The sequence below is a fragment of the Aethalodelphis obliquidens genome, unplaced genomic scaffold, assembly GCF_003676395.1.
Source record: "Aethalodelphis obliquidens isolate GAN/ISIS:26980383/991018 unplaced genomic scaffold, ASM367639v1 scaffold14, whole genome shotgun sequence".
Taxonomy (NCBI): domain Eukaryota; kingdom Metazoa; phylum Chordata; class Mammalia; order Artiodactyla; family Delphinidae; genus Aethalodelphis; species Aethalodelphis obliquidens.
This window is the reverse complement of record NW_020837958.1, coordinates 16,219,756-16,241,406: the sequence shown is the minus strand read 5'-3', so window position 1 is coordinate 16,241,406 and position 21,651 is coordinate 16,219,756. Positions and strand designations below refer to the sequence as shown.

Below are 21,651 nucleotides of genomic sequence, written 5' to 3'. Positions count from 1 at the left end.
GAGGATGAGGAGAGCTCGATTTTAAACCTCTTTGAGGGGGAAAATAAAAACAGCCGTGGAATTAGAGGCGGTTCAGGAGAAACCCGTGGCTGCAGGATCCCTCCAAGACCCTGAAGAGCGAGCGTGCTCCATTGAAAGTTTGTTTGCTCCTTTAAAAATAGCAACTGTTCGCAGCGAGGCAGTGCCGGAGAGGTCACTCTTAGACTGGGTGCCCCCCTTTTTTTCTTTAGTGGATTTACCTTCCACTCTTAAAGCTTTTAGCAAAATAGAACTGGAAGTTGGATCTCGAATTCCCCACATGATAAACCTAAGTGGCAGACAATTAAGATATCTTCTTTAAAAGGCGCCCCCTCTGAGCGCAAAGAAGGGGCCTTCAATGGGCGCCGTCCACCTTCCAGCCTAATCCGCGAGAAGGCGAGTGAAAGCGCCTCCCATTATCCCAGCCCCAGGACCATCTGACGCTCGGGATAGGATTTATTTCCTGGAAGAAGGAGAGGAGAGAAAGAAAAAAAAAAAAAAAAAAAAAGACGCTGGGAAATAAAATCATTCCTTAGTTTCTTAGTGTCTTAATCAGTGATGCGGAAAACAAGCAAGAAAAGATAGCAACCCGGTTGCGGCACCTTTTCAGCTCTGGAGCGCGGATCAAAACATTGTAGCATCTGTTGAAAAAGAGACTGACTAAATCCTATAGAGGGCCTGGGTATTACGGGGCTGGTGGCGGGGCGGGGGGGGGGGGGGGAGGAGATAAGAAAAAGTGTCTCTGTGATCCCTAAAACCACCAAAGCGCTGGAGAATCGGGGCTGGATAGAGTTGTCTCTTCTTGTTGTCAGCCCAAGTCGGCACAATTTTATTCACCGCCGCATGGCGTTGATCAGATGGAAACCAGATTTGTCTCCCTCTGAGACCTAACCTCGCCTTATGCTTTCGGAGTAATGGGCTCTTTAAAACCGCAAACCGGCTTCCTGGGCCGGCAAAGGGGGCGAGGGAGGGAGGGAGGGGGGCCTTCTTAGCGCCAAGAGAACCGAGGATTCCCGGCACGTCAGCCGGCCGCCGGCGCCCGGTGGTCCCCACGCCCGGGACTCTGCGCTCGCCTGGCGCGACCGTCCTCGCCACGCGGTGGGGACCAGGCACTGGCGTGGGTTTTCTGTGGAGTGAAGGGGGAACTGGCAGTTGGGGAGCCAGAAGGCTCCGCCAACTCGGCGCCTGAAAGTTCAAAGCTCCTGAACTAGCGCCACCTCCTGCCCCAACGGTCACGACCAGGTCCTTGCGGTTAGGCTCTCGCTTCCCGCCCTCACGCTCCCCGCGACGAAAAGCCGCCCCAATCGGGCGCCACCTCTGGTGACAGCAGAGGGGCGGGCGAAGCTGCTGCTCTCGGCTTCGGTCCGGTCCGGGCTCCGGGGAGGAGGAGCGGGTGTCCTTGTTCCAGGCCCCGGGCAAACGTGAGCCCTCGCGCCCAGGGCTCAGCTCTCCCAGGCCCGGCCACTGTGTCCCATGCCCTCCCTGAGACCTCTCGCACCCGCTGGCCAGACTCGGCGGGGTGGGGTCACCGGGACCGCAGACTGCGGGGGGCCGGGGAAGGCAACGGGAGCGCGTCACTTGGGTGTGCCCGGTGTGCGCAGGTGGGAAGCCTACGGTTTCAAGGGTCAGGTGAGGGTGTGGTGGTCACTCCCTCGTCCTCACCAGAAGCCGGAGGGGGCCGGGGCCTGCGGTCAGGGCGGAGGCAGCGCCTCCTCGGGTGCAGCCTCGCACCCTGGGAGGCCGCGGTTCGGCCCGATCCGGCGAGGGAGCGGGCGGGCGGGTCGCCCGGGGGAGCCGGGGCCCTGCGCGTCGGGAGGCCTCGGCCGGCCGAGCGGCCGCGCTGGGAAACACCGAGCCAGCGCTTTGCTCCCTATCTTCCCAGTGTCCGTCCTATATTGTTTTCTGCTCTTAAAACTGACATGTCTAATTGGCAATCGGTGCCGAATCGTGTCCAGAGGTCTCTTGTGGAACATTTCTACAGCTGTCTCCTTCAACTAGACGCTTATTCATGTCGCCTTAATGAGAAACAAAACGTTCTCTAATGAGCAATTACAGAGCGACAGGATTGTTCCCATAACAAATTCTTGCGAGTGACAGAAGCATCCTTTGTACCAGATATTTCGCATACTGTTACCGATTTTCCCTTCTCTAGCCCGGCTCGGTGGAGGCGCAGGGCACCTAGAGCGGGTCCGAGAGCGCACGGATGCGAGGGCAGCCCAGTCAGCTTCCCCTCGCCGCCTCCCAGGCCGGGAGCCCCCAGGCTTCCTCGTGCTCCGGGGAGTGAGACGCCACGTCCCATTATCCCGCATATTATCTCCTTGTCACGAGGACAACAAATACCGATTAATCTTCGGAGTAAACTGTTTCCTATTCCTGACCAAGCTACCTCCGGTGTGTGTAGGGGAGGGGGAGAGCCAACAGACCAGACCCCACCCCCATCTGCTCCTCTTCTTCCATCCCTTCTCACAGATGCAAGGACGGTCCAGATCCTATCTTTCCTCCCAGCCCCAGAGTCGCTCCCGGCACACCAAAGTCCGGTTCACAGTATCCTCACCCCACCCTTCTACGCAGTCGCCACCCACAAAGAGTGAGAACTGGGGGCCCAAAGGGTGGAAGGGGTCAGAGCAGAGAGGGTAGGGTTGTTTAGTTGGGAAAGCCACCACTTCCAATGCCCCATCCTCAACTTGGCCCTGCATCTCAGTGCTCACCCTCTCATACACACCCTACTCCTAGTCACATAATTTGTCAATTACGGCAAGAAGCAAAACGATACAATTATGTTTATCTTGCAGTCTGTCAGTGTGTTAACTTGTCACACTTCTACAGCAAGGGGGCTCTCCGTGCATTTTAATGGCACATTTGAATAGGGCACCACGCAGCTAGCTCATACACACACGCACATACTCCTGCCCATAACACACACTCGAGCGAACATATGCACACACACACACACACACACACACACCAGCTACATTCATACTACCTAACATACACAACCCTCGAATTCCCAGGCCAACCAGATAGTTCAACAAACACCACCTAGATACAGCACAAGTCGATATGTCCCAAGCCTTTGAAGAGTTTCTCCACTACATTCTCTAGGCACAAAAGCCCGGAGAGCGAAAAAGTTGGAGAAGAGGATGGGCAAGGGGCTGCATATATGGAGAATTTGAGGATGGGTGTTTGGGTTTTTACCTTGAGTAGGTTGCCCTGGCACCGATGTCCCCGGATACCAACCCGGGCGGGTGCCCCAGCTTCCGGTCTGCCCGTTCAACATCCTTAGTTTATCATACATGCCGTCTGCACCCATCTGTTGCTTTTCGCTAGCCAGGTTGCGAAGAACTCTGTTTATTGATGACACCTGCAAATCAAATCAAGATCAAACCAAATGGTAGAGTCTCCTGAAGACACAGTTGCCCTAAGTCCCCATCTCAGCACTCCCACCGCTTAAAGAATGACCCTTAATACATTAAAAAAAAAAAAATTCCCAGCCATCCTAGGACAGTGGGTGGATTTGCAGAGACATCGTGGAAAGAATGCCAGCCATCACTTTGGGCATGGAAACTCAGTTGTGTAGAGAGTTGAAAGACTAGGGAGGGGTCCTTCACTGTTGCACAGTGTCTCTGGTGACCTAACTCACATGGCTGCTTTTTTGTTGTTAAAGACTTCCCCCCCAAAATATTGAGACTTGGCCTAGAGCTTTCTTTCACTTTTATTTGTTTTATATTAGGGCAGAAATGGATGTTTGATGCCTGAAAGAAAGTTCAAACAGGTAGATTTGGCGGAAGCTCAAATCTGGTTTTCATTTGCATTTTCCTTCTAGATTCCAGTGCCTTTCTCCAGGTGCCTCCGCTCTCTACTTTGCCACATGCAAGTGAGGTGCATAACCCCCCACATTTGACTTCCATTTTCCAGAAGGTCAAAAAAAAGGTCAGGGTGCTCCTCTCAAGACCCCCAGGTACAGAGGAGACAAATTGTGGAGCACGGAGGAGAGAAAGAGAGAAAGACACTGGCAGGGAGAGGAGCAGGGGGAGGTCAAGAAAGTGATGGTAAAGAGGGAAGAGTGTGAGCTTAGGGCAGGGAGAGGGAATGTTCTCAGTGAACTTACACTTGGTATGTTATCGTTGGTACAGACCCCCTCGGACAGTAATCTGTCTCGGATTTCCCAAGCAAAGATGGACGGGCACTCCCGCTTATACTGGGCTATTTTGCTTACAACTTCTGGAGTCGCTACTCTCGGTTTACTACCACCGATTGCCCTGGGTCTGATGGAGCCAGTCTCGTAATACCTGCCCAGAATTTTACTCACACATCCGTTGGACACCTGCATAGGGGAAGTGGACAGAAAACCACATTATTAATAATTTCAAGACAAAAATAAAATTGTTTAAGTATGCATTAAACAATGACAAGCTTACGTTTTGATTGTCCAGCACTTGGACTTTTGCATCTGCATGGGTCTATAACACAAAAATATACCTTCAATGGTATGAGAACTTACTGTAGAGAGCTTTTTTCTTAAAATTACATTTGTAGCCCTAAAAACTACAAATAGGATGATACTTTCAAACCGTTTGAACTAAAAAAAAAAACTAATTTCAAAGTTTTAAAAACTGTTTTTGTAAATAAATGCTGCTTGAAGATGCATCAAAACGAAGTCAGATTGTTTTGTGCTGACCTTGCTTAAAGTGCTGTTAAGCTGTAATGAGTGAAGGGGAAATAGAGACTGAATTTTTAGTTATCATTCCTTTAAAAATATGCCCAATTGAGTAAATGTGACTTAGGGAGGGAGGTAAATAGCATTCGTCTTTTAAAATCAATATATATATTTTTCATAAATACGAAGAAATCAAACAAGTATCTCAAACCCTGAGGTAAGCATGGGATGAGGGAGAGGGGAATGAGATTATGTGGATTTACATAAGTCATTTTATTATAGTTTCATAAACTGTTACCACAATGAATGTTTTTGCCAAATGAAAAAAGAAAGGTTTTGGTTTTTTTTCGGATTCACACCCAATTTTTTTCTTAAGCAGATGAATTGTCTTATGTGACTGACCCAGGTTGGAAGAGATCGGGAAGGATGGTGGAAGGAAAGGGGAAAGCGGAAGGCAGGGGAGTGGGGTGGGGACTGGAGTGGGGGTGAGGGTTGGTGGGTCCATAATTAGCAGCCTTTACAGTAAGAAATGGAGAGAGGGCGTTGAGAGTGGAGGGCCGCGGGGGGCGCGGCGAGTGGGGCGGCGCCGGGAGGATCACCTGCAGAATTCGGGAAATGTCGCACGGCCGGGCCCCGCTGTGAGCTAGCTCTACGATCTTCTGCCGGGTGGAGTCCGGCAGTGGCCGCCCGTTGACAAAGACACCACCGAGCTGATTCACTCCGCTGTGACCTGAGGAAAGGGAGAGGAGAGCAGAGCAGAGCGGAGAGGAGAGGCGAGGAAGAAGAGTAAAGAGAACGAGGAGGGAGGAGGTGGAGGAAGAAGAGAAGAAGAGGGAGAAAGAAGAAAAGGAAGAAGAAAGAAAAGACAACCACAATGCATCCTCAGCTCCCTGCCAACCCTGGCCAACCTCAGCGATCAGGTCCCTGCTATCGATCAGAAATGACAACAGGACCTCGCAGCCATTCCTGGCATCAGGCAGCCCAGCCCAAGCACAGCCGAGCTCCTGCCCACCAGACTGCAGAAGCACCATGCAAACACACACCGACCAGCAAGAGCACACACACCTCACTACCGCCTTCACTCCAGCAGAGCCCCCAGCCCACCGCTGCCTTCCATAAACACCCCAGCCAGTCTCTGAACCCGCAAGGTGCAAATCATCAGCTCAAAAAATATCCTCCCAAAGATCCCCTCTGAGTGTCAAGAAAAACCACGAGTCCTATAGAACCCACACTGAATCTCCAAGGTCTCTGCATTGTTAGAACTGTGATAGCAAATCCTATAGCTCTCCAGTGCTCCCTCAGACACTAGAGTCCAGAAACGTTTGTTGTCACACTCCAAACTCTGGTGAAGGCAACACACAAGCACTGGGATTTAAAAAAAAAAAAAAAAAAAAAGAGAAGAAAAGGGGAGGGAGTAGAGAAGAACCAGAAGAGCAAATCCATGGCTAATGAATCACAACCTGGGTTTCAGCACCTCCACTGAAGGCTTCCTCAAGCCTCAGAGCCCCAGATCGGCTCCAGCCACAAAGTAGGCTGGCTGCTGCAGTGGGGCGGAGATCTGGGAGTCTGTTCGCACCGGCCACAGCTCTGCTGCTAAACTCGGCCCTCCCCACAGCCAAGGACAGATATTAGCAAAAATCAAAAAGTGGAAAGAAAAGGAAAAGACCACACCGCAGTGTCCCCCATCCCTCCTTTATCTGGTTATCTCACAACCTCACCCCATTGTCTAATCATAGGGAACAGGGAGTTAGCACCTCTGTAGCCCCTCCCCAGAAACCACAGACACACAAATAAAGCCAATTGCCAATTCCCACTTCCTTAAAAATCTCCAACCTGCAGCCCCGACTCTAGAGAGCAGCCCTTCCAGGAGAAGATGTGGCTCCCCGCTCAGCTCTCCTCTCCTCTCTTCTCCTTGGAGCCTCTGATAAATTGACTCCAGAAAGCTGAGCTTCTTAGCAATAAATAAGCTCCAAATATAGAAGAGGGGGGAAAATATGATGAGCCTCTCTGACATTTGTCTTTAAAATAAAACTAGCTGCACGTCAAGTTTGAGCTTAATTTCTGGAAATAGGCGGAAGTCGCTCCGGATCATGCATGGAAGGCTAATTGAAAAGATCAGTCGGGGCGCTTGTGGCAGCCTTGTCACTTTGTGACAGTGCTCCGCTCCGGGAAATTGCATCGTCACGACAAACGGGACCGTGATAAAACGACCCTTTCCGTCCCTATTTGTAGATCACTCAGACGAGATTGAACTGCACTCGTTTCCCCTTCGAGGGGAGCCGCGTTTTCAGGGTAGCCGAAGGCTTGGGGCAGGGGGGGGCCCTCACTGAGGGGGGTGCTGGAGCCTCAACTCGATGAGAAGTGACAGGCTTTTGGGGTATCTAGGCTCCGGCCGGGCCCAGCGTGAGCAGGGCCATCGCAGGGACACCGCTTCTCCAACAGAGCAAGCCCTAGATCGCGCTTACCGTTTTCTCCTAAACTCCCTTTATTGCCTTCCTTTGCCTCGAAAGAGCTTCTACTCCTCCAGATACGGAGCCTCCCCTTTGGGCAAAGGGAGCCTTCCAGGAAAAAGAAAGGCTGCCCCAGAGAAAGATCGAGAAAGACTTTCTAAACTTCACGCGCTGCGTGAGCAGGTCCCAATCTAGGAATGCCAAGGCGTGTGAGGCCGCCTAACCCTAGACCTCCCTCCTTCTCCCCGCATTGCAAAAAACAACCTGCCCGCCACCTCCACAGCGACCGCCGGCGGGTGCTCGCCCAGGGCCAGGTCGCCTCTGCCAGCATCGAAATGGCAGCGAGGAAGCGCAGCTATAAGTTCCCCTTCAGAGGTTAAGCCTCAATCATTGTGTCCCTTCCCTAGGGACGGCTGGCGCTCTCGCCCAGTGGCGATGATTATGCGCCTAGAATTCGACCGCGAAGCATCTAATAGGAAAACATATGGTGTCAATTTGGATGCTCTGCGCCTCGCGCACACCCGGGAGCGAGCGGCACAAAGCCCTGCAGGCCGGCCCGCGACCCCGCGCGCCCCTCGGGGCCCGCCAGCCAGGCCGCAGCGGCAAACCCACGGCGCCGGGCGCCGGGGGCCGGCCCTCCCGAGAGCCTGCGGCTGGGGACCCTGTGCTGTAGGGGGAGAACCCAGCAGCCAGGAAGGGTGGACAGAAGCCTAAGCCTCGCCAAGGAAGGTTCCTACCAGGCCGAGTCCCAGGGCCTGGCAGGTTTCTGCACAACTAATCCGCCTTAAAGCTCGCCACCTTTGCGCCCACTCCTGCGCTTTACGCCCACCAGCCGCGGAAGCACCAGGGGACGACTAGCGGTTCCAGGACAGATGGATCAGGCGCTGGGGACCCTCCTCAGTCTGCAGTTCGGCAAGGGAAGGTTTCTAGAAGGCTTAGGCCTTTGGGCACTCCATACAGCTGGGCCCTTAAACCGCGTCCAGACTCCGCACCTCAACCCTGGCCTAGTTTCGCTGGGCCTCCACGCTCCCAGGCCCGGTCTCCAGATTCGTCCTGCCACACACCAGCACTCACGGACCGAGCAGGAAAGTGGGCTGGGGGCCCAAAGGGCCTAGGCAGAGGGAGAATGGGAAGTGCAAGAGCCTGGGAATCAAAGGCACAGCGGGCCGGAATGACCAAGACACACACAGCAGCTATCGGGGCAGGGCTTCTCCACCTCCTGGGCTCCATCCTCACTCTCTTCCCAGACCTAGTAAACCTGCTCTCGCCGGCGCCCTGTAACAGTCCCATGGGGCCAGTGTACCACCTCCACCCCACCGCAGGCCTGGGTGCCCCGCTCCGCTGGCCTTCCAGGGCCCTAGCCAGGGTGGGGAGGGGAGGAGCTGCCCTTAGAGTGACTGGGGGAGGGGAGCCCCCACCCCGCCCGGACGGCGGAGACATTCAGTCTTCGCTAAACCCAAGGGGCCTCCTTCTCGCGCTGCGACTGGAAGCCTCCGCCCCGCCCTGCTCAGCCCAGCCCCCCTCTCTGGGGTCAGAGCCCGGGCAGGGGCGGGGAGGGGGTGTGAGTTACAGGATTTGGGGGGATGGGGTTTCTCTTCCGCAGCTTCGCAAACTCTTGCGGGCTGTTCTGAGGGGCCCAGCCCTTGTTCTTCCAGGAGGGAGAACAGAGCAAACGGCCTCCCCTCTCGGGTTGCCGGGCTAGGAGAGAGGAGCAGCTGCCTCGGGTCCCTCGGCCTCGCGCCCGCGGTCTGGCCAGCGCGGACTCCGTGAGGCTCCATGCCCTCCCCCGACCCGCGCGCGGGTCTGCACCTCCCCAGCCCCAAGTCCAAGAAGACCAGAGGCACTTACTGTTCTGCATGCTGGCGCAGGCTGGGGGCCGCGGTATCCCACGGGGCTCGAATATGGGGCTCTGTTAGCAAGAATATAGGCATTAATCATGGGCCAGCACCAGGTAGGCCTACCTCCCTACAGAGGATGTCCTGGAGCCAGGACAGGAGAAAGCCCCCTCTTTAAGGAAATGATCCACTCAGTCGGTTGCAGCGATGGAAGAGTCATCCAGCTCTGCCCTCCAGTGCATGCAAAATCTACCCTTTGGGCTACAAATACTCCAATATTCCCAATCTGTTCCCCCCAAATCTCTTAGTAGTTAACCCTTTAATCAGGAGAATCGATGACCTGATTTTGAATTTTTTCTTCCATCTGAACAACAATGAGCGAGCATTCTGACTCTTTCAGGTTTTGGAACCCAAAGCAGCCAACGTAGAACTTGCCTGAAATCTGGGATGTCTGTCCACTCTCACAATAAAAGGTCTCACACATCTGCACACCCCTAGTTAAAGTCTTCGCCCTAAGACAAACCAGAAGGAGAGAAAGGTATGTCAAACTGTGGCTCAAAAGCATAGGCCCATGGGCTCTCTGATCCACACTCTCAGAAAGAAAAAAAAAAAAAATGCATCTAGGTCTCAAACTGCCATAAAACCCTAAATCCCAGACTTACACCCACATTTCCAGCAGCCTATCCTGCAGAAGTCCCCACGGTTTGCTAGTGGCTGCCCTGGCCTGGCTTGGGAGATATGGAGAAAGGATCTGACAAGTTGGGGCCTCATTTTGCAAAAATATCAAAAACCAGGGAAAGGAAGAGGGGAGAACAAGAGAAACAGCTGGGTTAGGAGGAGAGGCCAAGAGCTGGGGGGTAGGGTGGGGGGGAGGGGGAGAGGACTTATACCTGAAGTTTAGATGTGAGGCAAAGGGGACCTTGGAACTTCAGGGTGCCTGAGGGTGCAGGCTGGGGCCTACTGGGAGGGCTTCGGAGCCATTACTCCTTCCTTCAAGAATTTCACCACCCCAGTTGCCCGAAGGCCCCCAGAACCCAACTCTTTGGTTACCCCTTTAACCTTCACTCTCTCCCTCAAAGCTTCCCAGTCAGACCCCCTCTCTACTCACTTCTCAGCCTTTCTGGGACTTTGAAAGTAGCAAGCTTAACTTTTTCCCCCCCAAACCTCACTTATTGTGATTAACTTATCTTTTGGTGTTTAGATCTTCCCCCCTTTTACTGTACTGTGACACACGCTGTCTACCTCGCCTCACTGCTTTAAAAAGTATGAACAGGAGGGGGTGAGCGTGGTCGACAAAGCCTACAGAGAGTGAACAATGGCTTCTATTCTCCAGCCCTCCCCAAACCCAAAGAGCAAAACCGAGTCTCCCTAACCAGCAACACAGCTTCCAACCAAAGGTACCAACAACCCACCAACTCACAAAGGGAGCAGAGGGACACTTCTTGCTTTGTAATTCCTGACCCAGTGCTGTCCCCCAAGGTTACGACCTCCTCCATCACCTCCCTCCCTGCCTTCCCTTAAGAAGAAGGTTCTGGGGGTGGGGTTGGAATAGAAAAGTAATTTCTTGTTATAAATATCTGGAGGTAATTGTGTTACTGGTGTGAGTTGTTAGGGGCTGTAAAAAGATACAACGGCACCGTGGGGAGCTCAATTGGGAAGAGAGAGTTACAATAAAGAACCCATTCAAAAGGTTTGCCAAAAAAAAAAAGTAAAATCATTAAATAGTCACAGCATCATTTTCCCTGTTTAAAGACAAAACTAAAAGTTTTATTCTTGTTTTGCCTATTATGATTATTAATTTTGCCTGCCTGCAAGCAAAGAATCCCAAGAAACACATTTTTTTCTCTTAAAGGCCATTCATGGTCTAATTTATTAACTACCTGGGAGGCAGCTTAAACCCATAAAAATAAACTTAAAACTTAGACTTTCCCCCAGCTTCCCAAAGCAGCTTGGTAAATATTGGAGAAGGCAGAGGGCTACCTAGTTAGCCCTAGCTGGGTTGGCTCCCAAAGCCTTCCTCCTGTTTCTCAGTCCCCAAGACCAAGTCAAGCCAAGGACAGGCAGAAAACCCAACTTTGCACAGAATGCCCAACCCCCCTCCCCAAAGTGGGATTCTGAAACTGCACATAGTAGCTGGTGGGGAGAGGTGGACTGGAATTCCCCCAGAAGGGTAAAACTTCCTAAAGCCATACTGTAACCCACACCGTACCCAACCACAACCGAATGCCCCCAGCCCAGCCGGTACATTCTTGGAGCCATTTTTTAAAAATCACTAGCTGATTCCAGAGAGGCCTAGCCGATTAATTTTCCAAGCAGCTGGGAAGGTGGAAGCATTTCAAATCCCGGTTCTGCTCCTTTCCCACACCCCTCTCAACTAAGAAGCTATCTCATTACTTAAGTAATCGTTAACACTTAGTGCAAAAGCAACCGGGGAAGCCGGGTGTCCGACACCCGGAAGCAGTCGCCTGCGGAGAGACTAGACTCCCTCCACCTCAGCCGCAGCCGAAGCCCCCCCCAGCTCAGCCAAGGGCTTCCTACGGCCCCAGCTGGGTCAGAGACCCACTCGGGAAGGAAGGAGTCTCCAAACACCTCAGAGTCGCCCTGCCTTGGTCCACTAGGCCACTGAGCCACTGCCTCCCTACCCCTGACCCAACCTCAGCTTTTAACGCTGTTGTTGTTTTAATTACTTAATGCTCAAAATTCATCTCCAAACTTCTTAGCTAGGGCGAAGGGGAGAGGAAAGCTCACTTTCGCCCACCGCCCCCCCCCGACCCCCAGCCAAAGAGTAATTACCAATTAAGATGACAAAGTTTTACTCTCTAGGGCCAAATAACGACTAATCAAATTGCCTTCAGACATTTGCAAAGGTCACCGGCTATAAAAAATGTAATGTCAACGGCAACAACTATTATTTCTCCTCCGTAAACTCGCCAGGCTTTCAAGCTCTTTGCTTTTCATCTCATTTTCTGCTCCCACTCCCCTCTTCAAACCTTCCCAAGTTCGAGTTAAACGTCCAATATGGCTTAGGGAGCTTCGGATCATATGTGAAAAAAGAAACCACCGTTCACTTTGTTTTTAAACTTTCTAGAAATCACTCATGACTGGAGGGCCGGGTTTTAGCACTCAAAAAAGAAAGCATTTCCACTTGAAATTCAACTCCATTTCCCCCCAATTACACTTGCTAAAATTCAGGGCTATTATGGTGCAGGGAGACTGAGAAAATCTGCACAAGGACAGAGGCAACAACTTTATGAACTTTGAAAAGACACTTTTCCTCCTGGGGTCTTAGAATCGAAAAGCTCTCAAATTACTCAGACTAATTAGCTGGGAGAGGACGTGATCAGACGAAGGGGAAAGCCAATGCTTTCATATTGATTTTTCTTAAAGGCCTCACAAAGGAAAAAATTCAGGAGCTTTGAATTAAAAAAAAAAATCCACCTTTCCACCTCGAAACTTGTTGAAATGGCAACACCCGGTGCAGCTTTGTCAGAGGAAGACAAGGAAAAATACCCACCGAGCGCTGGGGGCCGGAGGACAGGGAGGACCCCAGCTTTCGCAGGGCGAGGGCGAAGGTTGGGGGAAGCCTGGGGAGCAGAGAGTTTTCAAGTTCCGAGCTCTGCGCTCAAGTTGGGGGCCAGAGCCTGGGGTCCTGATGGAAGCTGACAATCCTCCCGCTCGGCTCGGAGCTCCCTCGGAGCGCGCGTTCGACCGCCTCGGCCTGGCAGCTTCCTTCCCGGCTCCCGCTCTCTCGCTCTTTCTCTCCGCATCCGGCGTGGCGTTGCCGTGCCGACTGACTGCTCGGGCTGGCGGCGGGCGCGGTGGCCCTGGGCGCTCGAGCGCCCGCGGATTCCTCGGTGCCCGGGAGAGCGCCGCACAAAGCCGGAGGGCGGGCGGCGGCGCGGCGAGCCGGCTCCTTCGGCGCTCCCTCGGCGCGCGGCCCTCGGCGCGATCGCTGGGCCCGCGGCTGGACAAAGCGGCCGGCGGCGGCCAGTCTCTGCAGCCGTTCCCGGGCCTGCGGCACCGCAAAGCCTCTTCGTCCTCTGCCGCCGGCCGGGAGCATTTGGCGACGTTGTGGCCGGGAGCCGCGGCGGCTGCGTCGCCCGGAGCCTCGGTTCTTCCTGCGAGCTCAACCCGCGCTGGCGCTGGCGTTGGCGCTGGCGCTGGGGTTGAGCCGGCCGGCCGCCGCGAGCCCTGCGCCGCTCCCGCTTGCCGGCCGTCGCCCTCCGACGCGGGCTTTCGCTGGAAGTAGAAAGTTTGGGCTCCTGCGTGGAAACTTCTCCAGTCCAACTCTCCCGGCGTAGCAGTGGGGGAGGGGACCGGCGAGAGGGAGGAAGGAAGGGGGGGGAGGAAGGGGGAGACCTGCCTGAATATTGCAATAAAAATGAAGCGAGAAGAAAGAAGCGGACTCACCTTTCTGAGGCATCCTCTCTCGTCAAAAGCTCCTGTCAAGAGTTTTGTTTGGTTGGGTTTTGTTTGTTTGTTTGTTTTCTCTTGTTGCTTAAAGACCACAACGGTTTGAAATGACGGTATTTTAAAGGAGTTGCTGGCGAGAGTTTACTCCAAGGACGCTGCTGGTTTGGTATGTGAGAGCAATTCTCAGATCCCTGGGAAGGAGACAGAGATTGACAATAAAATGGGCTGTCAGCGGCTGGAGAGTGAGAGATAAAGAGTGTGGGTGAGGGAAGTGGCTGCAGCCAGCACACCTATGCTGATTGGTGATGGCTCAAGTGTGTTAATGTGTGTGTGCCGGCGCCCGGCCTCGCATCCACCGCTCCTCACTGGCCCATTAGCGAAGCCTGACCTCTGTCATCATCCTCCAGCAAAACACTTCCTCCTGCGCCTGAACCAGAGCGGGAAATGAGGCCGAGCCACGGTTCGCTTTTCAAACCCACTAATCACTCCGCAACATGCAAATGTACGGATCGCTCCCACACAAAATATTGCTTTATGCAAAGCAGCGCCGGGGCCTCGCGCCAGCCGATTGGATGCTCCCTCTCCCCGCCTGGTGCAATTGGTCCGTTTGTTTGAATATGAATACACTTGTTTTCGGCCCCGCCGGTGTGTCCGGGCTGCTCTCCCCGGCGCTGGGCCCCCGCGCCTGGGCTTTGGGGCTGGCGCTCCAGACATCTGTAGGCTCGGAGCGCTCCGGGAATCAGCGCGGGCCGCACTGTGGCCGCGAACTTGAGGGGTCGAGTGAAGGCCGCTGAGCTGGGGGGCGCGCCCCCCACACCATTAAGCTGGGCGCGGGACTCTCAGCTCATGGATGGAGCAAGTTTCTGTAGTTCTGCGCGTCCCTCTTTTGCCAACTCCAGCGCAGCTTGGCCTGCTGCCCCGCCTCCGCCCGCCCTCCCCTCCCGCCCCTACCCCTACCCCTACCCCTACCCCATCTCCGCCTGGGCGCTGGGACGCGGAACACAGCAGTGGCCGCGCCCTAGCCCACCTGGCCGCCGAGAAGAAGAAGAGAAAAGGGGTATGAGCGTCACTGGGTCCTGGCAGACACACTCCCGCGGAGGCCGAGGCGAAGCTTAGGCCGAGAGGAGGCCGCCCGTTTGGGAACTTGGCGAGGCCGGGCGGCCTTCCCAGTCCAGGCCTCCCGGGCCTGCCCATTCCCCCACCCTCTCTCCCCCGGCCCTTTCTTCTGTTCTTTCTTCTTTCGGAAGGCGCGGTGCGCAGTGGAGCGGAGGCACAGCCGGGGCTGGAGAGGCCCGAGCAAACACGCCACTTACTTTGTGTACAGAGGGTTCTTGTGAAAAGCCTGAAGAGTCCTCACCAAACACTCACCAACTTCTCCCACGTGCCATTTGTTGACTAAGTGCGGCTGCTTTTCCAGGCGCCCGCCCGAGAGGAGGGGACGCGAGGGGGAGATAAGAAGGGAGGCGGGGGTGGAGGCCTGGAGTGGAGGGAGACTACCAATGCTGAGAGAGAGAGAGAGAGAGAGAGAGAGAGAGAGAGCGCGAGCGTTCGCCATTGATGTTGGTGTGTCAGCATGTATCCGTGTGTGCCACCCGTTATCTTGTGTGGTGTGTGAGTCTCTCCGCACCAAGATTCCCTCTCCTGGGTCTGCTCAGTCCACGGAGGCAACTCCCCTTCAGCTGTTGCCAGAAAACCGGGGAGGAAAGTAAGTAAATGGCTTTTCTCTTCTGACCACACACCAGAAGTCCATTTGTTGAATGCCGGACGATTAGGACACACCTCAGTACACTCCAAAGGCTCCCCTCGGTGCCCGCAGTTAAGGTGACGGGGAGGGAGCGGCTGCCTAGTCCTGCAAAATGCCGAGCTCTCTCGGAGCTTGCAGGCCGTGAGGCAAGGAAGGGGGAAGGTTTGGGATGGGGCACACACCCCAGGACCTGGCAAAGGAGAATGGGATTGGAAGAGCTGAAGCAGGGAGGCTGACAGGAAGCCACCGCCGGGTATACCTGACTCCTCTTGACTTGTGAAAAGCGCTAAAAGTCAGAGCTCATCAGTAAAGTCTGTGCAACCTGAACTCACAGATGACCCGCGGCGCGGCGGCTGCCCCTGGGACCTGGGACCGTGAGGACGCTGCAGGCTGTGTTGGGCCGCCGCAGGGCCTAGTGTGGGTCTCATGCTCTCCTCCCCAACCCAGGCCCACTAACGCTGCCGCCAAGGAGCCGGGCAGAGCTCCGGGGTGAGCGGAGGCCTCCCCAGTCCGGGTCAGGTTTGCGGTAGCACAACCCGATTACCATCTCGGCCTGAGGAAGGCCCTTTCCGCGGTCCAGGAGTACTCAGCGCCGGGAGAAAAACCCAGACTAAAGAGGCTAAGGAGGTGGCGCCTCCTGAGCGAGACTTCGTAGGACCGCGACTTTCAGTGAGGCAGCGGGCCCATCCCAGACCAGCGAGAGCCTGCATCCTTTTTCTCTCCCCTTTTACTTCTCAACAATCATTAAAGAAGCTCGAACTCAAGTCTACTGAGCATAAGAGGCGGGGGGGGGGGGCGGGGATGGAGGAATCCCAGAGACTGTCCGAACTGGAGGCAAATATCATTTTTACAACCTCTCAATTAGCGACCGAGTGGATTAGCACCTTCTTAAGCTTTGCCTCGGAGAGAAGCAGCCGTAATCTTGTTGCTATTTCCCCCCAGGGCCCTGGCTCTTTGAATCAGCTCCTTCTCCCACCCCACCCCACCCCCAATCCCACCTCACCTCGGAGAAAAGTTTTAACAACAAAAAATCGTAAGAGGCGAGGAGCGGGAGTGAATGCCACTGACGTCACTGAGTGAAGGTGGGAGCTCAGAAAAGGACTCTTGGAAACCCCTCTGCACAAACAAGAAACAAAAAGGACTTGGCAGCTTCCAATGTGTCAATATTTGGAGGGGGGGGATCTCAGCCCGGAGGGAGGCAGAGTTTTCAAAGTTTAAGGAGAGCCGGCTGGAGAGGAAGATTTCCTGTTCTCTCTGGGCTAGTCTCAAGGAGGATGGGGGTGCCGTTCCACCTCGTGGGTCGCCTCGCGCCCTCTGCCAAGTACCTGTTCTGGGGGCGACGCGGCCGACTGGGGGACTGGGACGGAGATGCAGCGCGCGAGGGCCAGAGGTGTGCGCAAATTTGAGACAATTCGCAGGTCGCCATTTTAATTGCGGCTTCCCACACCACCGAGGCCCACTTGCTGCCCTCCGGGAGGGGGAAGGAGGGGGGGTCGCGCCTTTCGTTTTCTTTCTCGCCTTTTCCCGTCTCTCCCCAGGTTCCTACCCCCCGTCCCCCCCACTCCTTGGCGCCCTAGGAGGACTTCTCTCCGGCCTGTTCCCTCAGGGGCTGCCCGGGTCATCCCACCCGGTAGGGAGAGGCTGTCTTTGCCTAAGGAGTCACGCTGGGGCATCGCCGCTCGCCCAAGAGTGCCTGGAGCCTCTGGCTAATACTGGTGCGTAAGTGTGAGGTCGGGCAGCATCTCACCCCCAGCGATCCCTGGCATTCGCCCGTGCCCGCTCTGCAGATTTCCCGCGCGAAGGCGGCCTCTGGCGAGGCAAAGATGTGCCCAGCTCTTGGGGGATGTACGTTCGGTTCCCGGCTTCGGAACCAAGACTCTTTCACCCGGTGTTGTGACACCTCTGAACTGCAGCTTTACACCGCGAAGCAGAGGAGCGGTGCTGGTGTGCTGGGAAGGGTGGAGACGAGCATTTCTTTCAAGGAGGAAAATCTCCGTAAACACCTGCGTCACTTTGCATAGGCTCAAACGGCTCTCTCTCCCCCAGGCCCTGGGAAGGTGGGTTCCCTGGATAGCGGAGCTGACGAAACGGGTCAGACGAGCACCAAAGGCAAAGGCGCCCACCCCTGTTGCCCAGTTCCAGGTGCCTCCTCCACTGGGGGCCTTTCTCCCTCTCTTTTCTCCAGCAATCTGCGGGTTCCCAGCTCACCCGGCAGCCTCGCCGAGCCCAGAGCTCAGAGAAGCCGAGGGGAGTCGGGAGCCGGCCCGGTGGCGCCTCCAGACTGCGGCCACGCTAGGCTGGGGAAAGACGCGGTGCCCTCGCCCTTCCTTGCCTCCTGCCAAATGGCAAGTGTGTCACGGCACTCTCTAGGTTCGATTCTCTTCCATTCATGTTGGCCGGCAAGCGTCTCTTTCTCTTCCCTCTCCCCCCCCCCACAAAATACTTTAAAAAAAAATTGTCCAACTGTGTCTCCCAGCAAAGAGGTCCCTGCAGCCCAGCAGGTCGGACTCTCAAGCCTTTGCTTCCCGGACCCTACATGCTGTTGTCCAGATAGGGACCAGGTTTAAAACTCTTGTTGTGTAGGACACTTGCAAGTAACGGCACTCTCCGATTTTTGCAAATATGATTCCGAGGAAAGTTTGCTTTCCATTTCATCACCCAGGACAGTTCTCCATCTCTCATTTCCCTGTAACCTCCACCCTCAAGAAGCAAGAGTTCAGCTTCAAATGAAAAGCAAGCCAAGACCACCTCAGTCCCTTCTCCCTGGAGATCCCCTCTCTAAACAGCTGCCTGTTTTAAAGGCCAGGGACCGAGTCCTGCAATTTGTCCTGGATTGGAGCAGGGAACACGCGGGCTGGGAACTGGGGGCTTTGCTGGGGGATTTGAGGCCGGGGAAGGAGGAGGGAGCAAATGTCATGGCTGGCTCATTCGAGCAGCCAGGGAACAGGAGCTAAGCATATCCTGACGGGCTTTTAAAATGACATTGATTGGGACAAGCTGTTCCCCACCCCAGTAAGAGTTAATCTGCCTGTTAATCAAGGCACTAAGGGGCTCAATGCGAATTTTATTAGCGATTGGAGAACAGAGGCGGCAGCGAAGGATCAAAAGCCGGGATCCCAGATATTTGTCAGCCCGGTCACCAAAAAAAAAAAAGCATTATCAATTAGAAAACAGTTCGATGCTTTTCATCACTTCCTAACTCAGTCTCACAGATGATGACTTACAAACCTGACTAGCGGGGAAAACCGAAGCCTGGGAGCAGCCAGCGGCGAGAGGCGGGGGAGGAGCTGCGGGTTGGCTCTGCCGAGTTCGGCCCGCGGGAGTTTAGGAATCCTCAGCCTGGGGCCCTGAAGACTCAGATTCATTCCTCCCGAGAGCAGAGAGAATGATAAATAAATATCACTACCGATATCGACATCCATCCCTCCGGGTCAACTCCCCACTGCTCTGGTCGGGCTCCTGAGCCGGGTGACGTCTGGCCCCCGCGCGCGGCAGCGGGGCGTGCCGGAAAGTTTGCACAGCTAGAGGGACTCTCCTTCCATCTCTCCCGCGCTGCCCCCTTCTGCCCCGGAGGGGCGTTAGGTTCCCTTCGGTTTTCCTTTCAAATTCTAAAATAAATAACAAACGTCCAGACCCTGGGGAAATTTGAATAGTAACTCAGTCAATAATCCAAATTATATGAGAGGGCCTAAGAAAAAACAAACAAAAACAAAAAACAAGCCAACCGCATACGCCCTCCGATCAAGGAAGGCGTGGGATTGAGAAGGCGACAGAGGAGGTCACCGGCTCGCCCTGGGCGCGGGGCGAGGACTCTGGTCAGAGGTAATTATGTCACTGCGTTTTCTCGCCGTGACAGCCGAATAAACACAATCTCCAATAAACATCTCTAATGAGGGAGGAGGCCCGAGCATGGCTGGGTTTGATTTATGACTGGAGGAGAAGGTCCGCTTCCCACTGCGAAGCGGGCAACCTGCTCGCCGCCCAGCTCTGAAGAAAGGAACCCGCGAAGGAGAGGACCCACGCCCAGGTAAGGCGCGTGGTCGCGTGGCCACTTCTCTCCTTCCCCTGTTTCCCGGACAAGGTGGGTAGGGGGCGGCCACTGCTCGGAGTTGGGCGGTGGTCCTGAGCACCTGTCACAGGTGCCTGAGATACAGATGTCCTCCGAAGGTGCCCCCTGAAGGTTTAGAGAGGGGGCGCCAGGAGCACGAGTGGTAGTGTGGGGCGAGCCCGGGCCTGACCGAGAGGTCTCCCCAACCTCTCAGGCGGGTGCTCCCGTGCCCTGCGTAAGCCTTCCTGGCATCTCCGGCTGCTTGGGGCTGGACTCCCGGAACTTTCGCCCAGTGGAACCACGAGGTAGTTGGGGGTCGTCTCTTCCCTGACCCACTTTGGAGAAACTTCTGGCGCCCGGATTGGGTCGTCCCGGGGGCATGAGAGTAGCTGGGCGCTGCTCTCCCCGGCACTCAGAGGCCCGACTACCCTGGCGCCCACAAGCTTCACACCGAGGCAGCGAGCGCAGCGCCCGCGGTAACACGAGCCCGCGTTCTAGTTCAGTGAGAATCGTTAATTATTAGGTCTTCCGAAGTGAAGCTCAAATCACACGCTGGGTGCTTTACGCGCTGCCCAGCTCTGCGGGCAGCATTCTTTCGTCCTCTCCTTTCTGAGAAACGAACTCCTATCGCTAAGACTGTTTCAGTGCAACCATCTACACTTTGCAACCGCGGGAAACTTTTGCTGCACTTCGCCCGACCTGCGGCGGGGCGTTTCTACGCGCTCCAGGCTCGGGTGGGGACCTTTGCATGCGTGAATGTCGCGAACTGCTATTCGGGGGAGTTCCTGGCGCAAACTGCCTCCCCCCCCAGCATTTCTCACGATCGCAATAAGCTTCTGCAGACAGTAGCAGCAGATCCCTGTCTCTCTTCCCCATTTCCCGCTCACCTCCCCCAACTCAGCACCCACTGGAAGTCCACTCAGGAGACTGGAACATTTTGCCACTTTTGCAGAAAAGCACGCCCGGCAAAGACAAGACAACCTCCCCCCCTCCCCAATCTTATCCTGCCCTCAGTAACTCCCCTCCATCTTTGTCTCCTTTTAAAAGCAAAAATCAAGCCCCTGGGCTACTTGGGGGGGGGGGGGCTTGGTTTGGGGACACCCGACGTGGGCAGCGGAGAGGCGGCGCGGGTCCCGAGCCGGGCCCGGGCCGGAGCCCGGGCGGTTACCTGGGAGCAGAGGGCGGGGAGGCAGGTGAGCTTGGCGGCGCCGGTTCCCACACTTCTCACCGCCGCTCGGCAGGAGAAGTGGCAGATCTGACAGCCGCGTTCTACGCGAGGACCTGCCCCAGAGTTTAAATGTCAATGATAAGAAAAGAGGGTGCTCAGGCAGGCGCTAACTTTCCTTAATATCCATGCCAGGGAGATCCCCATTGGCTGCCCGACCCGCGTGACGTCATGGCGGCCAGAGTTGGGCTCAGCTCCGTTCAGACTAGAGCTCTTGCCGGGCGGGAGCCTCCCTCCCCATCCCGAGTCCTGCCCGCTCCGTGCCCTGCCACGGCCTTCCTGGGCCCAGCCCTTGGCTGCCCACGGTCAACCTGTCCTGACCCGCCCCGCCCTCCTTTAGGCCGTAGAGTCAACCCCAAGGAAACTAGTCCTCCTGAGCTCGCTCTTCTTTCCCGCCTGGCGCGCGAGTCCCTTTCCCCAGGCTGGGCAGCTACCTTTCCGGGTGCCCACCCGATCCCCTCTTCAGATCCTCCGAGGAAGTCACTTCATCAGAGAGACCGGAGGTGGCGCTGGGTTGAGAGGGAGACTTGGCAAGAATCGTTCTCAGGAGGAGTTCGAGGAGCGATGGGTACCCCAATCTGGCCATCGCGCCTACATGTCACCAGCTGGGTATAGACGGGGTCTCGGGAAGAGGACGGACAATCCCTTCCCTCAGGCTAAGCCTAAGTCCTCGCCAGGCCCGCTGGGTTCTCAGGAGGAGAGCCAGGAACGGAGCCTGCCCTAGATCCCCTCACCCTCTTGGGTTCCAGTCACGTAGAAAATGTAGGTGATTTTATTAACCTTTGACTTGGGGGTTAACTGTTGCCTTTGTGGCCTAGAGGAGTAAAATAGGAAAGTCCCAGATTATGAAGTCAAGATTCCTCTTCTCAGAGCCGAGGAAACAACAGAAATTGAGGCGGGGTTGGCAGGATACCGACCTGGTGGTCTGTGCTTGTTTTCCCTTCACCCGCTGTGGAATGGGAGACGGCTTAGTTGAGCTGGGCCTGACTATCTTGTGACGGGGACTTAGACCCTCATTGTCATTCTCGTGTTTCCCTCCCTCCTCCCAAACAGGGGAGGGGGTTTCTCAGTGTCCAATCCCTTCCTTCTCTGCTTCCTTCCGGGTCTCGAACTTGGAAGTGACAGAGGTCCGGCCCGGAGGGGCAGTGGGCGCTTGAGGAAGTGGCAGCAGGGGAAGTGGTGGGGCTTGGATTCACCTTTAGGCAGCTGGTGGGAGTCCTAGCCCTGGTAGACCCGGGCGTGTGTGTGTTGAGGCTAGAAA

The 21,651-nt window shown here is 55.4% G+C and overlaps 1 protein-coding gene across 4 annotated transcripts in view; it reads right to left on the bottom strand.

The window, feature by feature from the left end:
- Positions 1-13,902, bottom strand: part of PAX6 (paired box 6) — a 22,531-nt gene extending 8,629 nt beyond the window's left edge. The window contains exons 1-8 of one of the 4 annotated variants that reach the window (XM_027115108.1): positions 13,664-13,785; positions 13,371-13,564; positions 9,396-9,472; positions 8,974-9,034; positions 5,275-5,405; positions 4,437-4,478; positions 4,127-4,342; positions 3,214-3,379 (exon numbers count right to left, since the gene is read on the bottom strand). In XM_027115108.1, the coding sequence (XP_026970909.1) occupies positions 3,214-3,379; positions 4,127-4,342; positions 4,437-4,478; positions 5,275-5,405; positions 8,974-8,983 (565 nt within the window). In that variant the 5' untranslated portion in view covers positions 8,984-9,034; positions 9,396-9,472; positions 13,371-13,564; positions 13,664-13,785. Of the gene's footprint in view, positions 1-3,213; positions 3,380-4,126; positions 4,343-4,436; positions 4,479-5,274; positions 5,406-8,973; positions 9,035-9,395; positions 9,473-13,370; positions 13,565-13,663 lie in introns of all 4 variants that reach the window. The other 3 variants (XM_027115110.1, XM_027115109.1, XM_027115111.1) reach the window with 3 other exon arrangements.
- Positions 13,903-21,651: the final 7,749 nt, after the last annotated feature.